The sequence below is a fragment of the Jatropha curcas genome, chromosome 10 (genome assembly GCF_041381405.1).
Source record: "Jatropha curcas cultivar XTBG-Jc1 chromosome 10, XTBG_Jcur_1.0, whole genome shotgun sequence".
Lineage (NCBI taxonomy): Eukaryota > Viridiplantae > Streptophyta > Magnoliopsida > Malpighiales > Euphorbiaceae > Jatropha > Jatropha curcas.
Genome location: NC_143160.1, coordinates 9,677,146 through 9,695,213, shown reverse-complemented (window position 1 = coordinate 9,695,213; position 18,068 = coordinate 9,677,146). Strand labels below are relative to the sequence as shown.

The window sequence follows — 18,068 nt, the reverse complement described above, 5'->3', positions numbered from 1 at the left end:
GAATGCTTATTGGAGGGGAACAAAAAAAGAATGAAGCTAAGGGTATCCATTGGATGTCTTAGGATAGGCGGTGCTCTAGTAAGCAAGATGGAGGTATGGGATTTAGGGATCTTAGGTGTTTTAATTTATCCATGTTAGCTAAGCAGAGGTGGCGACTTCTAACTACTCCTTACACTCTTCTTTCTAGGATTTACAAAGCTAAATATTATCCTTTAGGAGATTTTTTGTCAGCTAATTTGGGACAAAACCCAAGCTTTACTTGGAAGAGTGTTCCTACTTCAAGGAATATTTTAAAACAAGGTATTAGGTGGAGTGTGGGGATGGTAAGCATATTGTTGTAGGGACGCTTGGTTACCTAAAGATGATACTTTTATGGTAGACAATTCTTTTGGCTTTATAGATCCTAATTTTAAGGGTGTGTGATCTTATCATTCCTAATACTAGGATGTTGGGTATTAATAAAATTATAGAAACATTCTTTGTTAAGGATTCTTAGGCTATTCTTTCAATTCCTTTAAGTTTCAGATCGAGTCCAGATAAGCTCATATGGGAAATTCATAACAAGGGTATTTTTGTTGTGAAAACATGTTACTACTGGTGCCAAAAAATATTAGGAAGAGTGGGTGACATAGTTGATGGAAGTTTTTAGCATAATTTATGGCATGTAAAGGTTCCACCAAAAGCTAAAGAGTTTATATGGAGAGCTTTAAGAGATATTTTACCTACAAAAGCAAATTTATTTACAAAAGGAGTGAATGTGGACATACTTTGTTATTTTTGTCATGAGGTGGAAGTTGTTAATCATATTTGTAGAAATGTTTTAAAGTAAGAGAAATATGGCATTATTTTGGATTTCCAAAACCACATTATTCTTGTACTTTTAAAGCATATTTTGTTAGAATTTTTCTATCTTCTGCTCATGAAAGGATTGCTGAATTGTTTTCATCACTTGGAAGCTTTGGTATTTCAGGAACCAATTTCTTTGGCATAATGTTCAGCTTACTACTGTTGAGATTTGCAACAATATTTGTCTCTCTTTGCAAGATTGGAGGTCCTCTCTTTCTTTTCATACTTCTATACATGTGCTGCCGTAATTCCCAGGTTGATTTTGCATAGAGATGTTTCTTTGAATAGTAACTCTCACCTTGTCAATCAGGATCATATGTCTAATTTTGATTGGCTTGCTTTTGTGGATGGTGCTCTCTTTGCTCCTCAGCATATGTTGGGTTTTGGGGCAATATTTGAAAGCCAAGAGGGTGTGTTCAAAGCAGCTATCTCCAGCAGTTTCAACATTTATGGTGCGGCTATTTTGACAGAGGCTTTGGCCTTATGATCCACTCTTTTTTGGGCTGTTGATAATATGCTTAGTTCAAGATGTATATATATAGTGATTGTCGATCTTTAGTTCTTGCATTGTCCTCCACTGTTTGTGATGCTTCTGATTTAGGTAAGGTTGTGGATGATTGTAAGTTGTTGTTAAGACAGTGTAGATATTATAATTCGTTGGATTTCTAGACAAGTTAATATAGGTGCTCATAGTTTAGCCAAAACATCCTACCAATATGCTAGTTTTGTTGTGTGGGACAATAGTCCATCTTCTTTGTATTCTCTTTATCATTGTTAATGAAGTTTCAGTTTGGTTTTCCAAAAAAAAAAAAAAAAAAAAAAAAAAGCAGTAATTTATGTTTATAAAGAGAGGGTAGAATGGAAATACAATAAAAAGATAATGGTTTAAATGGAAATTTATTGTTCCTGTGTACAGTGAATTTTGGTTCCGCTTAAGTATGTATATATCTATCTATATAGAGATCTATCTCAAAAGATAGCATAAGTCTCTCATATTGCCAAGCGCAAAGGAGTTAGTGTAATTGTAAGAAGATGAGTTGTAATGACAACAATTATAAGAAGATAATTTGTGTTATATTTTTAGATAATGTCATATAAGAGGAGAAAAGAAAATTAACTAATATTAATAAGCAAAAACTATTTTATTTGGAAATAAGAGAAAAGAATTCAGATAATTTTCTCTTCAAATTAGAAGGAAAATAAAAAAAATAAAAATAAATTTGTAGAAAAAAATTAACTTTATTTTTCTTTTATATATATATATATAAAACATAAATAGGACATTCAAACACTCAGGATATACTACTCTGGATCTTGAAAGATATGAAAGACCTCCCTCCAAGCCGTACATACGACTTTCATTGAATACGGCTTTCTAAATTATTATCACTATTAAAAAATACATTAATAGTGTGTGTGCATTTTTTAATGCAAGTCATTCTAGGAGTGTCAAAATGGGTCATCGTATGCGAACACGATTCACTTAACACGCGAAATAAATGGATAGGGTTAAAGTTAAACGAGTTCGTGTCATAAACGAGTCACCTATTTATGATACAAATATAAATGTATTGACACGCGGGTTAGACGAGTGACCGTTTATTTAAGAGTAAAAAGGTAACTTTACTGTTGTATTACTTTTTTATTTTAGTTATAAATTCTGAAAAATTTATGCATTTTATGTACGAAAAATTACTTTTATATACGATTGGAGTTAAATAGGTTAAAAAATTTAAAAATATTATAAGCAGGTTAAGTGGATCGTATACAAGTCAACACGACTCACCTAACCTGTTTATGATATTAAGTGAGTTACACGGGTTGTATATCACTTAATCCGTTTACGATATTAGGCGAGTTAAATATGTCGTGTTCATGTTACCTATCTAATTTTCGTGTCGTGTTTGTATCGATAAATTTAACATAATTATTAAATTGGTCGTGTTCATCTTGACCCTATCGTATCTCGTGTTAGGCGAATCCTCTCGAATCTGACACGCCAACCCATTTTGACACCCCTAGGTCATACAATATATGACTTTTGCTATTGCATATCTTGGTAAAAGGCTTCACATGATACTTAAGAAAACACATTTTAGCACTGCAACTTTTTTTTAGCATATCTCAATAAGATACAATTTTGTAATGCAATCATTTTATTATATAATTTTGTTATTTTTGAATGATATTATAAAAGATTATTTTATATTTTAATATTACTTTGCGCAGATTCTAAATTTGGCCTACTTAAAAAAAACCCTTAAAATTTAGTAATATTTTTTATAATTTGATTCACACAATTTTAGTTTTATATAATGATAATTGATAAGTTAAAAATTTTAATTATATCATCCATCTAATTTTGTAAACTTAAGAATTTGACTCACATGTTTAATTTGCCTAGATTTTTTATTTTTACACCAATTTGCTCCAGTAGTTTGTCAAAATTATCAAATTGGCTACAATTTAATCCGAATCTCCAGCGTGCTTCACAGTACACAAGAAAAAGGAAATTATAAATTATTTTTTATTAATATGAATAGTAAAAAAAAATTCAACCCTTAAACTGCCAAATATGTAAATGAAATCATCATTCAACTGCAGATCCCAAGTTGAAGAGAAAATGCGATTCAAGAAGCGAAAAGCATAAGCTTTGGTTCTCGACTATCATCCTTAGCCACCTTACAGAACTATGGAATTTCACGGTTAAGTTGTTTGCTATTGTGAATGTGATATGAAGATTCAACATTGGTGTCTTGGAGTTAGAAGGACCCTGGTAAAAGATTCTACACTCTTATAGATTTATGAATTTAAAATCAATTTGTACCTTTTAGTTGAATTGAATTGGAATTGAAAATCTCTTCATATATATTATATTCTAACACGTTGTGTTGGAGCGCTCAAATTATTTCTCGAAGGTGTGTCTCACCTGCTGAGAATAGAGAAGCTCTTTTATACACGTTAATCTTACAGAATTAAGGGTATTTGTCATTTTTAGGCAAATTAATAGAGTAAATTGATTATATAATTGAAATCTGGGGAAATTGAATAAATCAGCCAAATTAAGGGTGCAAAATGAGCTAGTTTTCATATATAATAATTTGCCTTCGAACCGGAAATTACTATGATAAATTGACAATGGGTTTGATTTGGTTGGTTCGGTCTGTTTTGAGATTTTTCTTTTCAAAAAATGTTTCTGCTTCGATGAGCGGGGGAAACTATATCTTATCCTCAAAGTACACACGTGTCATCAAATTATCAGGCGATAGGGGAATAAAATCGAGTCTCGAGAAAACGATTTTTCTAAAGAAACAGGAATTAAGACAGTAAATCTTGGGCTATGTTTGGATGTGAGACAGAGTACAAGAGGAAAGAAAATGCTTAAAGAAAATAATGAGAAAATGTAATGTTTCCTCATTTGACAAAGAGAAAAGAAATAAAGAAGAAAAATAATACCTAGTCTCATTGAAAAAAATAATTTTATTCTTCTATATAAGAAGACACAAAGGAAAACAATAGTTTTTTTTTTTTGTTTTCAAAATTCTCATTTGCTTCCTATTTCTCTATATTTCCTTCCCTCTTGTTTTATTTCATCTTTAATCCAAACATAGTATCGAGTTAAACGACATCGTCTAAAAAAGTGCATGAAATGATAAATTTTATCTCACCAGAGTACAGAACGTGAATCCGTTATCGCAAACGGGCCAGTAGGTAGTAGCTTTAGCTTCTGCAGGTCGCAGCAGTAGCAAGAGGTTGAAGATAGAAAGATAATGGTGCGTTTTGGCGGGAAAATGGCGGGCCAGGTGGTGAGGTTTGGCGGGACTGGTATTGGCCAGGTTCTGGTGGCAGCCGCGGTGTCTCTTCTGCTCCGATTGTTTTCCGGACCAGGCCCTGCTTTGACACCGGAAGACGAGTTCGATGACGATGAGATGAACGACGTTAACGGAGACGATGAATCTGGAAAGGCTCCGGTTCTGGGGAAAGTTGTTCCGGTTACTATCCGCTGGACCAACATCACGTGTTCTCTTTCTGATAAATCCTCTAAACAGGTTAGTTGGATATTAATCATTTATTTATTTTTTTCTTGATTTTTCTTTAAATTGATAATTTTCCTTCAAGTTGTGGTCGGCCACTGAGAAAATGTGGAAAAATAAGTTGTTTTCGCTTATTTGTTTTTGGCTTAATGTTTGGTTTGGTTGATATCGGGGTAGCATCGCCTATATGTGTAAAACTGATGGCAATTGAATCTGCAGGTGCGATTTCTGTTGAAAAATGTGAGTGGAGAAGCAAAACCTGGAAGATTACTTGCAATCATGGGGCCTTCTGGATCAGGAAAAACGACTTTGCTCAATGTCCTGGCAGGGCAACTAATGGCATCATCTCGTCTGCATTTATCTGGTCTTTTGGAGGTCAATGGGAGACCTAGTTCTAACAGAGCTTACAAGTATGTTTTATTGGCATTTGGGACATATATGAAGTGATATGATCTTTTTATATGTTGTAATGGTTTTTATGAGGTTTATTGTCATTTGCAGGTTTGCTTTTGTGAGACAGGAGGATCTTTTCTTCTCACAGCTTACTGTGAGGGAGACACTGTCTCTTGCTGCAGAACTTCAACTTCGAGATATATCTTCGGTGGAAGAAAGAGATGAGTACGTGAACAATCTGCTGTTCAAGCTAGGCCTGGTAAATATGACTATGACTTCTTAACTTCGATGTGAATATGTAAATTGAACTGAAAACTCTTGATGTCAAATTAGCTCCTATTTATTTGAAGTCCAAGCATTTACTTTTGAAGCTAATCAGTCTTAGTTTATATCCTCGAAATAGAAATCCTATATATGTAACTTGGTCTCTTCATCAATATCTCTTCTGCGAAAATAATTAATAACAACACATTGTGGTCTAATGTGGTGTAACCATGGATGCACTATAATTCATCTTTTGTTTCTTGTATTTATCAGTTTATATAATAAATTACCTCTCATTTAATTTGATTTCAATCCGGGGTTTGCTTTTGTTCTTTTTACTCAAAGGTTAGTTGTGCTGATTCAAATGTTGGTGATGCAAAAGTTCGTGGGATAAGTGGTGGTGAAAAGAAACGTTTATCACTGGCATGTGAACTTATTGCAAGCCCATCTGTCATTTTTGCTGATGAACCCACAACAGGTAGCATGCTTCATGCGATTCTGCTCACCTATTAGTCCTTTACTGGACTGTTTTCACAAGTATTTTTGCACGTCCCTTGATAAGTTAGCTTTAGCATTCTTTTTCTAAGTCTGTTTTTAATAACTAACCACAACAGTTTTTAGCATTCTTGGTATTCAATGTGATTGCAGCTTTGCTTTATTAGATCCTAATATATTATTTTCAATTTTATTTTGGTTTTTAGAACATATATTAGTCAGATCTTATTCTCATTGGAATTTTCCTTTTTCTTAATTATTAAAGTCCTCTTTTATTGAAAAGGGAGACAAAAAAGGAAAAAGCATTTTTATATACATTTGCAAATTCCCGTTGCATTAATTTCTAGCAAATTGTATATTAACGATGCTCAATTTATTTTTGGACTTCGTCATTCTGCTTTAATCTAGAGTGTGTTATTGTGGATTCACAATAACCCAAATTTCTATAGATTATTGATCCGCTGACTTGTAGAGTTGACTGCTGAATCAATATATTCTAGGACTTGATGCTTTCCAGGCAGAGAGGGTAATGGAAACTCTTCGACAACTGGCTCAGGATGGACATACTGTCATTTGCTCCATTCACCAACCCAGAAGTTCAGTATACAGTAAATTTGATGACATCGTTTTGCTAACAGAGGGTGCGCTTGTTTATGCTGGTCCTGCACATGATGAACCACTGACATACTTCTCCAAATTTGGGTTAGCCAGACCTTGCCTTTCTAATGTTGATCATTCTTGTGGTACTTTCTATGGTATATGGATATGTCAATTGTAATTCTCTAGTTCTTTTGATTTATGATTACCATTACGGGATTTCTGGGGTTGCATAGTATGCTATTGCTAGAAAGGAAAATATATTGGGGTAGCCTCCAAACATTTTGCATAAATGGGAGCAATCACAATAAATTCATTAGGTCATGGCCACAATTTTTCCCCATGTTGACCCATATGCCCTTCTAGTTGATTAGTTCATGGCCAGATATTGATCTTCAGGGTGATCCTTGGGGATAGTGAGGTTTCTTTTTCTTTCTTCTCCTTTTTTTTTTTTTTTTTCTTTTTTTCGGTTACCATTCTTTTGTTGACTGGAGGTCATAGGTTCTAGACAACCTCTTTGCAAACAGTGCTGGAGGAAGACTAAATACATTAGACAGCTCTCGCCTGAACTTTCCAGACTAGAAAGCCAATGAGACTCAGATGCCTGTTATAGTTGGATGTAGACCTTGAGCTCAACCTTTCCGACATTTGTAATTGTTCAAAATCTCAAATTTGATGTTGGATCTCATATGATTATTTCTATGTTAATTGTTATGTTATACACATTTTTAATGGATACTCTGCATTGCAAACAAATCCTTCCATCATGCATTCTACACTTCTAATTTAACAAACATTATTCTTGCCATGAAGTTGGAAAGTAATTATTTAACCATAGTGGCAGTACACAGCTGTATGTGTTGAATCTTTTGCCTTCCTTTTTGGTGCATGATTTTATTACTCTATTTTCAAATAAGCTATTAGTGATTACATGGAAAAATAAAACACTATTCATTATTCACTGGACTTTCTGTCTTCTCTGCTGTGGTTTTTAGCTGATGTTGCTACTATTGAAGTTTGAAACCACTGATTACTATTTGATTGATTCTACAGGTATCGTTGCCCTGATCATGTCAATCCAGCTGAATTTTTGGCTGATCTCATATCCATTGACTACACTTCTGCTGAAAGTGTGTACTCTTCCCAGAAAAGGATAGATGGTCTTGTTGAGTCATTCTCACAACAATTATCAACAGTCCTTTATGCAACTCCCCTTAATACAAGGAAGAGCTACAAGTATGGCATGAAGTTAAGCAAGAAAACCATTGTAAAGCGGGAAGGTTCTTGGTGGAAGCAATTCTGGCTGCTCCTTAAACGTGCATGGATGCAAGTTGGTTTCTCAATTGTCACTTGCTAATATTTATGTTTAAGAATCTGTTTTTTCAACATGATGTGATAGAGTCGGTTCCTATGCTTGTTCCTGGTCAGACAAACAGCATTTGCAAGGTCAAATTTACCCAATTTTAGATGACCAATTCACTAGAAAGCAAACTGTAGAAATGATGCACTGAGTTTTGTTAAGAAAATTCATAAATGCAGTTGCTTCCTATTGGAAGTGAATGAGACAAATTAGAATAGTCAAGAAGCTCTTGTAGTTTGTTCATAGGTAGCAATTTTCAATTGACTATAACCTCAGCTTTGGCTTTTTCTGATTGGCACATTTTAATGAGTTTCTAGGCTTCTCGTGATGGACCAACAAACAAAGTTCGGGCAAGAATGTCAATTGCATCAGCTATAATATTTGGGTCTGTTTTCTGGAGAATGGGATTATCTCAGACATCAATACAAGACAGAATGGGATTGCTCCAGGTATGTTACACATGGTCCCCTTCAACTTCCTGCACTCTGAAGATGCATTTTCAGACATGCATATGAGAAAAACAATTTATGGACCAAAAGAAAATGTAAGAGAATTTTTTTTTTTTTTTTTAAATTTGAAAGGAAGTCCAAATGTTACTCATATGGGACAGATTATTGAATGTACTAACTGAGATCGATAATACTCGGTTTGGAGACATGAACCATGATGCAGGTTTAGGCCTTTTACAGTTATTCAATAATTTTGACTTCGCTTGTTCTTTATATTTTCTGAAAGATGGGATGCATGGTTATAGTTTGAAAGCATCACCTTTCCATTGTTTGTGGAGATTACTTTCATCCATGAGGTATTAGAAATGGAGAACCTTTGTCCCATTCTTGAGTATAATTTCCATCCTTGTTGCCAGATTGTGCCACTTTGTTACTCACTGACTTAAGAAAATTTGCTATTTTTGCTTTCAACACATTAACACAGCATGGATGATAATTATAACCTTTTGAATTAGTAGGCTAGTATGGAAATATTATGTTTTCGATTTTGACGAAAATATCATGTTACAGTTTCCTTGATTAATTTTGGACATTTGGCCTTTCTCAGGTCGCAGCAATAAATACAGCAATGGCTGCTCTCACCAAAACAGTGAGTGTGTTTCCCAAGGAACGTGCAATTGTGGATAGAGAGCGTGTAAAGGGATCTTATGCATTAGGGCCATATCTTCTCTCTAAATTGATAGCTGAGATTCCTGTTGGAGCTGCTTTTCCATTAATGTTTGGTGCTGTATTGTATCCCATGGCACGTCTTAATCCCACTTTGTCCAGGTGTGTTGGTTTACCAGTTTGACTTTTGAAAAACATGTTGATACACCTCCACTATGGTCATTTAATAGACAATTGTTTTATTTAAGCAATTGTGGCCTATGTTAATAACTACTGTAAATCCTGCTGTGAACCACTTGTTTAGCTGGGGCACATGACACTGGGTATGAGCATGGTGAGCTCATAATGCTCCGGAATCTCATATTATTCAGGATCCTGAAATCTCTACGGGCTTGATTAGGACACTAGGAATTGGGGAGGAGATTCCAATTTCATCCCTAAGCTTGACTAGTATATGTGACTAGCACTTCTCAAGATCATTACAGTGTGCCACCCTGCAATTTGTTGAAATAAATGAAATACAACAAAATAGCATCAAACATGGAAATGTGTGTTTGTTAACTCCCAAGGGTGAGCGGAAATATAAATTGAAGCAAGCCCCTAAAAAGAGAAAAACAAATATTGAAATTTTCAGTGGACCAATGTTCCTTTCACTTGTTACAGCTTATCTGCTATAAATATTGGTGGCAAGTCCTTAAATTTAGCCCCCCAAAAGTGGTTATTAACGCATTTTACAAGTTAAAGTACTGCTATGTCTTTGCAGTCCCTTGATTTAGGAAATAAAGAATCTTTATTTTTTGTTTATGGAATAAATAAAAGGTGAAGGTATCTATATTGACTTGTGGACCACAATCTGAATGTATTTCTTCTATGCTGAACTTATTTGGATATGAAGTTTGTGTTATATTAAAATATAATTTATATAAATCAATAATTAATGAATATGAATTGAATAATTAATTATTATAAATTAATTATATAAAATATAGTTTTCATTTTCATTAATTCAAGTTGGCATGTTTGAGAAGTGACACTTCGGTATCACAAGGTGCAAAATAGTCACTTTCAAGGGCGTGCCTTACTGGAGAGAAATGCACCTTCCAGTTATACTGCACTTGGTTCTGGTTACTTTTTTAGTAATGGTGTATTTAGTAGTGTTTGTTTTCAATTGTGTGCTCAAAATGCTTTGAGTTAATATGGCTGGAACCACGAGGATGGTTAAAAATTCTACTCTGTTAATTGTGCTATTCTTTTTTCCTTGTATTGTAGAATAGACTTATTTAGCTGATTAGACTATGACATTTATTATTTCCTCTTAGTATTTATCTTTTTCATCTATGTAATTTCCTTGGATTAGTTGCTTCCCTTGTTGTATCTCTTAACATTAATTATTGTTGACTATGTGATGGCAAATTCTAGAATGTACTCTTGGTGCACGTGAAAATTGGAATGGAACCCACCCATTGTCCACCTATCGTTTTAATTGTGTATTCCACATGAACGTGAGAATAAGATCCATTATTTTAATGTGCATCAAGTGATTCAAATAATTCTTGTGAGAGCAGGCTGGTTTGTCATTCTTTATTATTGATATATGTAAATCAAATAACCAAGCCTCCTGGACATTGGGCATAATTTGGTAGGGAAGTTATTGCTCATTCCTCTTATTATACATGAAGTTACTGAATTAAAACTCTTGTTCTAGGTTTGGAAAATTCTGTGGAATTGTAACTGCAGAATCATTTGCTGCATCTGCAATGGGGCTAACTGTTGGAGCAATGGTTTCAACCACTGAAGCAGCAATGGCAGTGGGACCATCTCTAATGACAGTATTCATTGTATTTGGGGGGTATTATGTCAATGCAGATAATACACCAATCATCTTCCGATGGATACCACGTGTTTCTCTGATAAGATGGTAAATGGGTGTTATATATATTTCAATCCATTATTTTTTTTTTTTCCATTTTGACTAGATGATAAGTTGAATATGGTTCCATTTTACTTTCTTTACGGACCGTGACTCCATTTTCTTCACATTCTTTCAGGGCCTTTCAAGGGCTTTGCATCAATGAGTTCAGAGGACTTAAGTTTGATCATCAACATTCATTTGATATTGAAACCGGTGAACAGGTAAAACTGACATTGTGAATTCCAGTAGTTTAAATTGTAGCAACCTGTTTTGGTGAAGAATAACCGGGAACTGTCAAAGAAAAGATTGACATTTTTTTGTTAGAACCTTGATTCACATCAAAGATTAACATTTAACAAGAATTTGTTATTACAAAAGTGTTAGTTCATTATAACAATACCATTGAAACTAAGAAATATGAAAAGTAAACTTAGAAGATTCGAGTAGAAGACAAGAGAAGGAATTCTTGAAATTTTTGCTATATGTTTTCTTCTTTACAAACATCTATTTATAGATGCTTCTTAATAAGAATTACAATAAAAGCAACACACAAAACTAAAAGACTTGAAAGCTTAATTAATAAAATACATTGTATCTAAGTAATGCTTAGTACTATATATCTAGGATGAACTTGATTATTTGGGTTCATGAACCTTCTAATTAAAAGTCTCATCAACTTCTAACAAATACTAAAGATATTCTGTAATATAATTGTCTTTGAGATTTTAAGTTAGTGGTCAAATATGTATTAGGGTATTAAAAATATTTGTTTCATAACACATATTGTGAATGCTTAATCCTTCTCCTGCTACTTGATACCAAAAATCGGGTTTCCAAGAGCACTCGGTTATGTAATCAAAATTTGAGTCAAAATACATATAAAAATAAATCTGCAATAGCTTTCTGTAATCAGCTATCCTATTTATCTTCTTAATATTTCATATGATTTACAGATTCATGCTTTCAGCTGTATAATTCTAGCACACCTTTGCTAATGGCAATAAATTCTACACACAAGACATTGTCAAAGTAGTTGACAAGGACTTGTTTTTATGATTGCGTGTCTTTTCTACAATTTACTTGTGTTTATATTGTAGTTTTCCAAATTTATATTTATCTTTTATATTTTGCAGGCACTTGAGCGGCTCTCTTTTGGAGGAAGCCACATTAATGAAACCGTTATAGCTCAGAGTAGAATTTTACTATTTTGGTATTACATTAGTTACCTTCTCCTTGAGAAAAACAAGCCCAAATACCAACAGCTCGAGCCACCGCCTCTTGAACATATTGAACCACAGCTACAGCTTGAGCCATTGGATCCTGACCAAGAAGAACAACTCAAATTTGATCCTGTTTCACCGAAACAAGATGAATCAAACCAGCAATATGAATCACCTGCTGTTGACCAAATCCGACCATTTGTCTTAGAAGGTTTGTAAATATTTAGGCATAAAACAATATAATTACAAGATCTGCATCTATTTATTGATATATCTCATACAGGTACTAAGTAAAGGAGAGACGTCTTTGCAATTAAGGAGGGTCTCGTGCCTTTTTCTGAGCTGATAGAAATAGACAACAATAAAAGTTCATTTCTATGTATATCTGAAAAACTGAAGCAGCTCAGAAATCTCACTTGTAATGTAGAATGTCGCTGTATAATTAAATGTCAGGCACTCATCTTTCTCTTTCACCGGCGAAAATCCTATTTCAACATGTGCTGTGCTTTCTGCTGGTTGAGGCTTTACAACTTGGCTTGCACAGAGTCAAATTATCGCATATAAGCCATTGATTTTTGTTTTGTTTTGTTTTTTTTTGACATTTAGAATATCATGAAGTTTGAATCGGAGTATGAAATCTGTTTTATTAGGTCAGTTCAAGGCACTCATATAAAACATTGTTCCACTATTCTTTTAATGGAACGGTTGTATTGTAGGTTAGCTTGCTAAAATGCACCTTCTTTGTCTGATGAAATTTCACTATTTGTTTAAGAAAATCTTGGTTAAATAATGTCTGGTGTTAGCCATAAACTAGTTCTATTAGGGTGGAATAAGTTTTCGGATATTAGATGAATTTTGAATTTTATATTTAATTATGGTGAATTTTGATTTTCATCATCATAATTTAAATTTTCATTATCATGGATTATTCTACAATTTAGATGGTGTTTAGTTTAATTTGTTAGGTAAAAATTGAAAATTTATGACTTAGAATTTTTAGCATTGAATAATCTAAACGATGAAAATTTATTTAAAATAGTGTTTAACTTATGCAAATTTTCAGTTATTCTGCATGGTGAAAATTCAAATTAGTTTAAGATTTTTAACAACACTTGGGAGGGGTGTCTGCTAAAATTATGCTTTGTTCGGCTTCCGCAGCAACTTTTGATTTGCCTTGTAGCATTATGAACTAACTTTTAACACTTTAGCACTATGATCTAAGTTTCAGCGTTTTAATTAATTTAAAATTTTATTTCTATTAATTATAGTGCTTGGTAAAGTTGCTTTATGATAACTTTTTATACAACGTTAAACACCTTAATAGCGTTTCATATAGATTAATTAATATATTATTTTTTTAATTTTAATTCAAAATTAAAAACAAAATTTGGTTTCTCCAAATTTACATGAAATTCAGAAAGTAGTGTCCAAATGCAATATATTGCGGCCAAATAGATATAGAATCTGAGTTTTAATTTGAAAACTCTTAACAAGTTTTAATTTGAAAGTAGATACTAAAATCTGAGTTTAAGTGTAAGTTTGACGGCAGAAAAAAGTGCACAGTCTAGCAAAATGTGTGACAACTTCACATTTTGAAAAGTTCACAACTAATGATAATAAGGTTACAATGTGACTTACAAAAGAGTACAACCATTATAAGGGTTTGAAAAAATGCACAACTAAAACTAACAAGGCCACAAAATGTTTTACAAAAGTGCACAACTAATAAATTAAAACGCCACGAAGTGACTTACAGGATTTCACAACCACTAACTAATACAGAGAAACAAAAACTATTAAAAAAGTGCACAAGTACTGAAAATATGGTCACAAAATGGTTTAAAGAAGTTCACAACTAATAATTAAAAGGATACAAAGTGGCTTACAGAAGTTCACTATTTTTGTTTCTCTGTTAACTAATACAGAGAAACAAAAACCATTGAAAAAGTGCACAAATACTAAAAACAAAAGGCTACTAAGTGGCTTACAACAGTGTAAAACTATTATGATGATTTTGAAAAATTGCACAAGTACTAAAAACAAAAGACCACTAAGTGGCTTACAAAAAAGCAAAAGATAATCAGAAAGTGCACAATTACAATCAATAAAAGTACACATTAACCTATTTATTGTCACTATTCTTATTTAGATCAGCATTAATAGTAGCAAATGTGTTCTCCATAATTTTTCCTACTGGGTCATCTATCTCATCACTTGCAAAAGGATCTTCAGAGTCAATAAACTTTTCTTTTGTCTATGGTTCTTGTATAGGAGGTTCAGTCTCATCTGAGTTCTACGACTTGATGATCACTACCTTCAGGCACATCTTTACTTTTTTGGTTATTTTTTTTCTCCAGCAGGTGTTTTCGAAATTCTCAAAATACTAATTCATTCCTTAATGAAATGCCTCAAATCAACAACAGAAGACTGCAGCTCTTCAAGTTGTTCACTACTGTGATGCAGGGACACGTGCAATAGGCTTGACGTTTCCGCGTTTTGGAAACGACTCGAAAACGTGTCGGGTCCGTTTTCGAGAACGCCCGTTTCCTCTCCCTGAAAACGTATCTTGCATTAAAAAAAAATCAAATTTTAAATTTAAATTTAATAGAATTTCATTATCTTTTTCCATTTTGACATTTGAATATCTTTTTTTTTTTTTTTTTATTGAGCATGTAACTTATAAATTATCCTTTAAAAATTATAAATGTACTATTTCTAAATTATTTTTATATTTATTCCTATATTTTAAATTTTATAAATAAACCCTTATATTTTTTATATTTACACATTCCCCCCACGTTTACGTTCCCTATATTTTTTGAAAATGCCGTTTCCCCTTGTTCGTTTCCTCGTTTCCCTGTTTTCCTGTTTCCGTGTCTGTGCATCATAGGTGCACTATTTTTCTATGTTTACTCACTGTTTTATTTATCTTTTCCATCAATGTGGCCAAAAGAGTAGTAATTGCATCCAATTTTTTTAAAATCTCAACACTATTGTTTGCAATTGAAGGCACTCTTTCAGCGCTTCTTGGAAGAGTAGCTGACTCCTTTATTGTACAATTTTTATCTTTGGATCCTCATTCAAAGCATAACATATATTCGTTCCTTACGTTAATGGTTGTGGCCAAATTTACAATGACAAAAGTTGATATATATTCATCAAACATACAAATAAAGGCTAACTTTGTATTTATGTGGCCAAATTTATAAAAACGACTACTGTTACTATAAAACGAAATGAAAAAGTGAATTGATAACTTGTTCCTTGAAACACGCGTGCATTAAATATTGAGAATATTTGTATCTAACACTTTCCTTGATTATTAAGCTTCAATCTTAAAAATACACATATATTTTAAGGGCTTTTTAATCTTTTTAACTTGTTTTGCATCCCAAAGTTACTATTAAGAGTAACTTTCTCTGTATAAAAAATACACCAAAAAATTTAAGTTAAATGTCGAGTAGTATTAGCAATCATATTTTACATTGTGAAATAAAAATATCACTGTGAAGTTCTCGTGGGATTTCACATTGTGATGGATGTAGCTTCCAAATTTAAGTTGGTCATTAGATGGAGATTGCTGTTTACAATATTCTAGTGATTGATTGATTTTTTTGGGGTTTTTTTTTTTTTTTTTTTTTTTTTCTGATTTTCTGATTTCTTTGACTCTTTCAACATAATGTTTTTAATGGTGAGAGAAGAGCGAGCCTGCCCTTCTTATACCAATTCAAATGGCATGAATAATAATTGAGTTCAATCATTTTCAGTTTTCCGTTTTTGACTCGTGCTATAAAATCAGGGTTGCCAAGTTCAATTCACCCCCATATAATAAACAAAAATAAAATAAAAATTAATAAAATAAAAAGGGAAATTGAAAGATTCTGATCGTGTCATGGTCATCAACTAGCTGTCTTCCTCATGAGAAAGTATGCAACGGTATGCCGTATGCGTCATTCTTGTGCCTTCTATAGTGTTTTTCAAAAGATATTATCTACATATTATTAAAATATGAGCAGATTTAGTTTGTTTTGTTAAAACTCTAGAATGTTTTTTCTTTTCATCCAATTTAAAAAAAAGGACCAACTACCATTGAAAAGATTAATATCTACTAAAATATTCTCTACGTAATTTCTGATTTTTCTTATTAGAATATTATCATATATTTATATTATACTACTTATCAATCAACAATTAATCTTCTTTTTTAATTAATTAGAAACTCGCTAAATTGATAAAAATAAATGAGTTGAAGAGTACTCAAATTTGGGACCTCCTCCCTTCACATAAGTGAGAAATCAATTAAACCACTATGTGATCGACTAACTATTAATTTTCTTTTAAAAAACTGTAATTATTAAGATTAAATAAAATTTTAAATTTGATTCATTTCAATGATTCTAAATAAATATACTAAATTTTATTAAAATATTATACTCTCTTCGTTCACTCTTATTTATCATTTTTTTATTTTGAAATTATTTTTTTAAATACAAGTATAAAATCTTTGTTCTAATCTTGATTCAAGAATTATTTATATACAAGTATATCTAGCTTTATGGACTAAGCTTTATTCTGATCGTCTCGGGTTAGGGTGAGTCTTTTTGGCTGAGACAAATTCTTGTAGGTGTTAGTTCAATAATTTTAATATCCTACCACGTAGGCTTTGTGACAAATTGAGCTCACCTCAATAAAATAAAATAAAATAAAATAAAAAATTGAAAGGAAATCTGGAAGATTTTGATTATATCCTTATCATCAACTAGCTTTCTTGTGATCTTTCTACTACTTTTGTATTCTGTATTTTCCTATAAGAAAACTATGAAAGGGAATGCATCACTACGGTACCCATTATATTTTCATAAACCATCATTTCCCTATACTAGATTAACGTGTTATTTCTTTCAAAAAAAAAAAAAAAAAAACATTGTGTTATTAAAATATGAGCATATTTACTCAAGATAGCTAGATACGACTCTGATGATCTTAGGATTAAATTGTGGAGTTGGCATGTGGAGCGTTTTAAATTGTATCAAATTTGATAAAAGATAAATTATTTTTAAAAATTAATATAGTAAGATTATATATATGTAAAAATTTAAATTTGAGTTTACTTCTATAAAAATTAATTATTTGTCATTTTGAGATTAATGAGTATTAATTAAAGTTTTCAATTTTATTTTTATACCTACTAAATGCAATAATTATTTTCTGTTTTTTTTTTTTTCCCTAAAACTCATCTTATCACCTTCCCATCTTTTTTATTTTTAATTTTAATTACTTATTAACAGAAAAAGAATTGTTGAGATTGTGATAACCTGGTGAGATATAATGTATTTTACTCAAATTAAATATAATATTTTATTTATCCTCAAAAAAAAATTATTATTATAATTTAGTTGCTTGTTTAACCTAGGAAAGCCTTGAAGAACGGTTAAAAACGGACGGTAGCAATATTTAATATTGTATTATCTAATTTAGAAGAAAGAGTTATTGTCCTTATAAAATGCTAATGGACATATTGTTATTGTTATTATTATTACTATTATTTAAAAAAAAAAAAAAAAAAGGCTGCATGACATGGCATAGTATTCAGTATTATCCAAATGGAACGACTAGCCACACCTTACATGCAAAATGCAAAGTTTGGCTCTTTCTTGAAGAACATTCTATTTCTAGATATAGCTAATAAAATAAAGCAAAGGCAGTGACATTTTCCACAACAAAATTACGCGTTAACAATATTAATAATGTATTGTTTAACGTATGGCAATTTCAATGTGTAAAATCTGAAACCTCTCTTATAAATATTCAAACCCATTTTCAAATCTGAAA

The 18,068-nt window shown here is 32.1% G+C and overlaps 1 protein-coding gene and 1 long non-coding RNA gene across 3 annotated transcripts; both read left to right on the top strand.

Moving 5' to 3' along the window:
- Positions 1–454: 454 nt before the first annotated feature.
- Positions 455–1,550, top strand: LOC110009827 (uncharacterized). Its single transcript, XR_016318507.1, has 2 exons — positions 455–825; positions 971–1,550. It is a non-coding gene; the product is annotated as an uncharacterized LOC110009827 (long non-coding RNA).
- Positions 1,551–4,416: 2,866 nt separating this feature from the next.
- Positions 4,417–12,967, top strand: ABCG7 (ABC-2 type transporter family protein). 2 transcript variants are annotated; one of them, XM_012220282.3, is made up of 12 exons: positions 4,418–4,895; positions 5,100–5,290; positions 5,382–5,532; positions 5,883–6,015; positions 6,533–6,734; positions 7,683–7,959; positions 8,307–8,438; positions 9,046–9,266; positions 10,810–11,022; positions 11,153–11,237; positions 12,150–12,447; positions 12,520–12,967. In XM_012220282.3, exons 1-12 carry the CDS (start codon positions 4,617–4,619, stop codon positions 12,528–12,530), a joined length of 2,193 nt encoding a protein of 730 aa, XP_012075672.1. In that variant the 5' UTR covers positions 4,418–4,616; the 3' UTR covers positions 12,531–12,967. The 2 variants fall into 2 exon arrangements, with proteins under 2 accessions (XP_089571494.1, XP_012075672.1); XM_089715368.1 differs by having other exon boundaries at positions 4,417–4,895; positions 12,150–12,967.
- Positions 12,968–18,068: the final 5,101 nt, after the last annotated feature.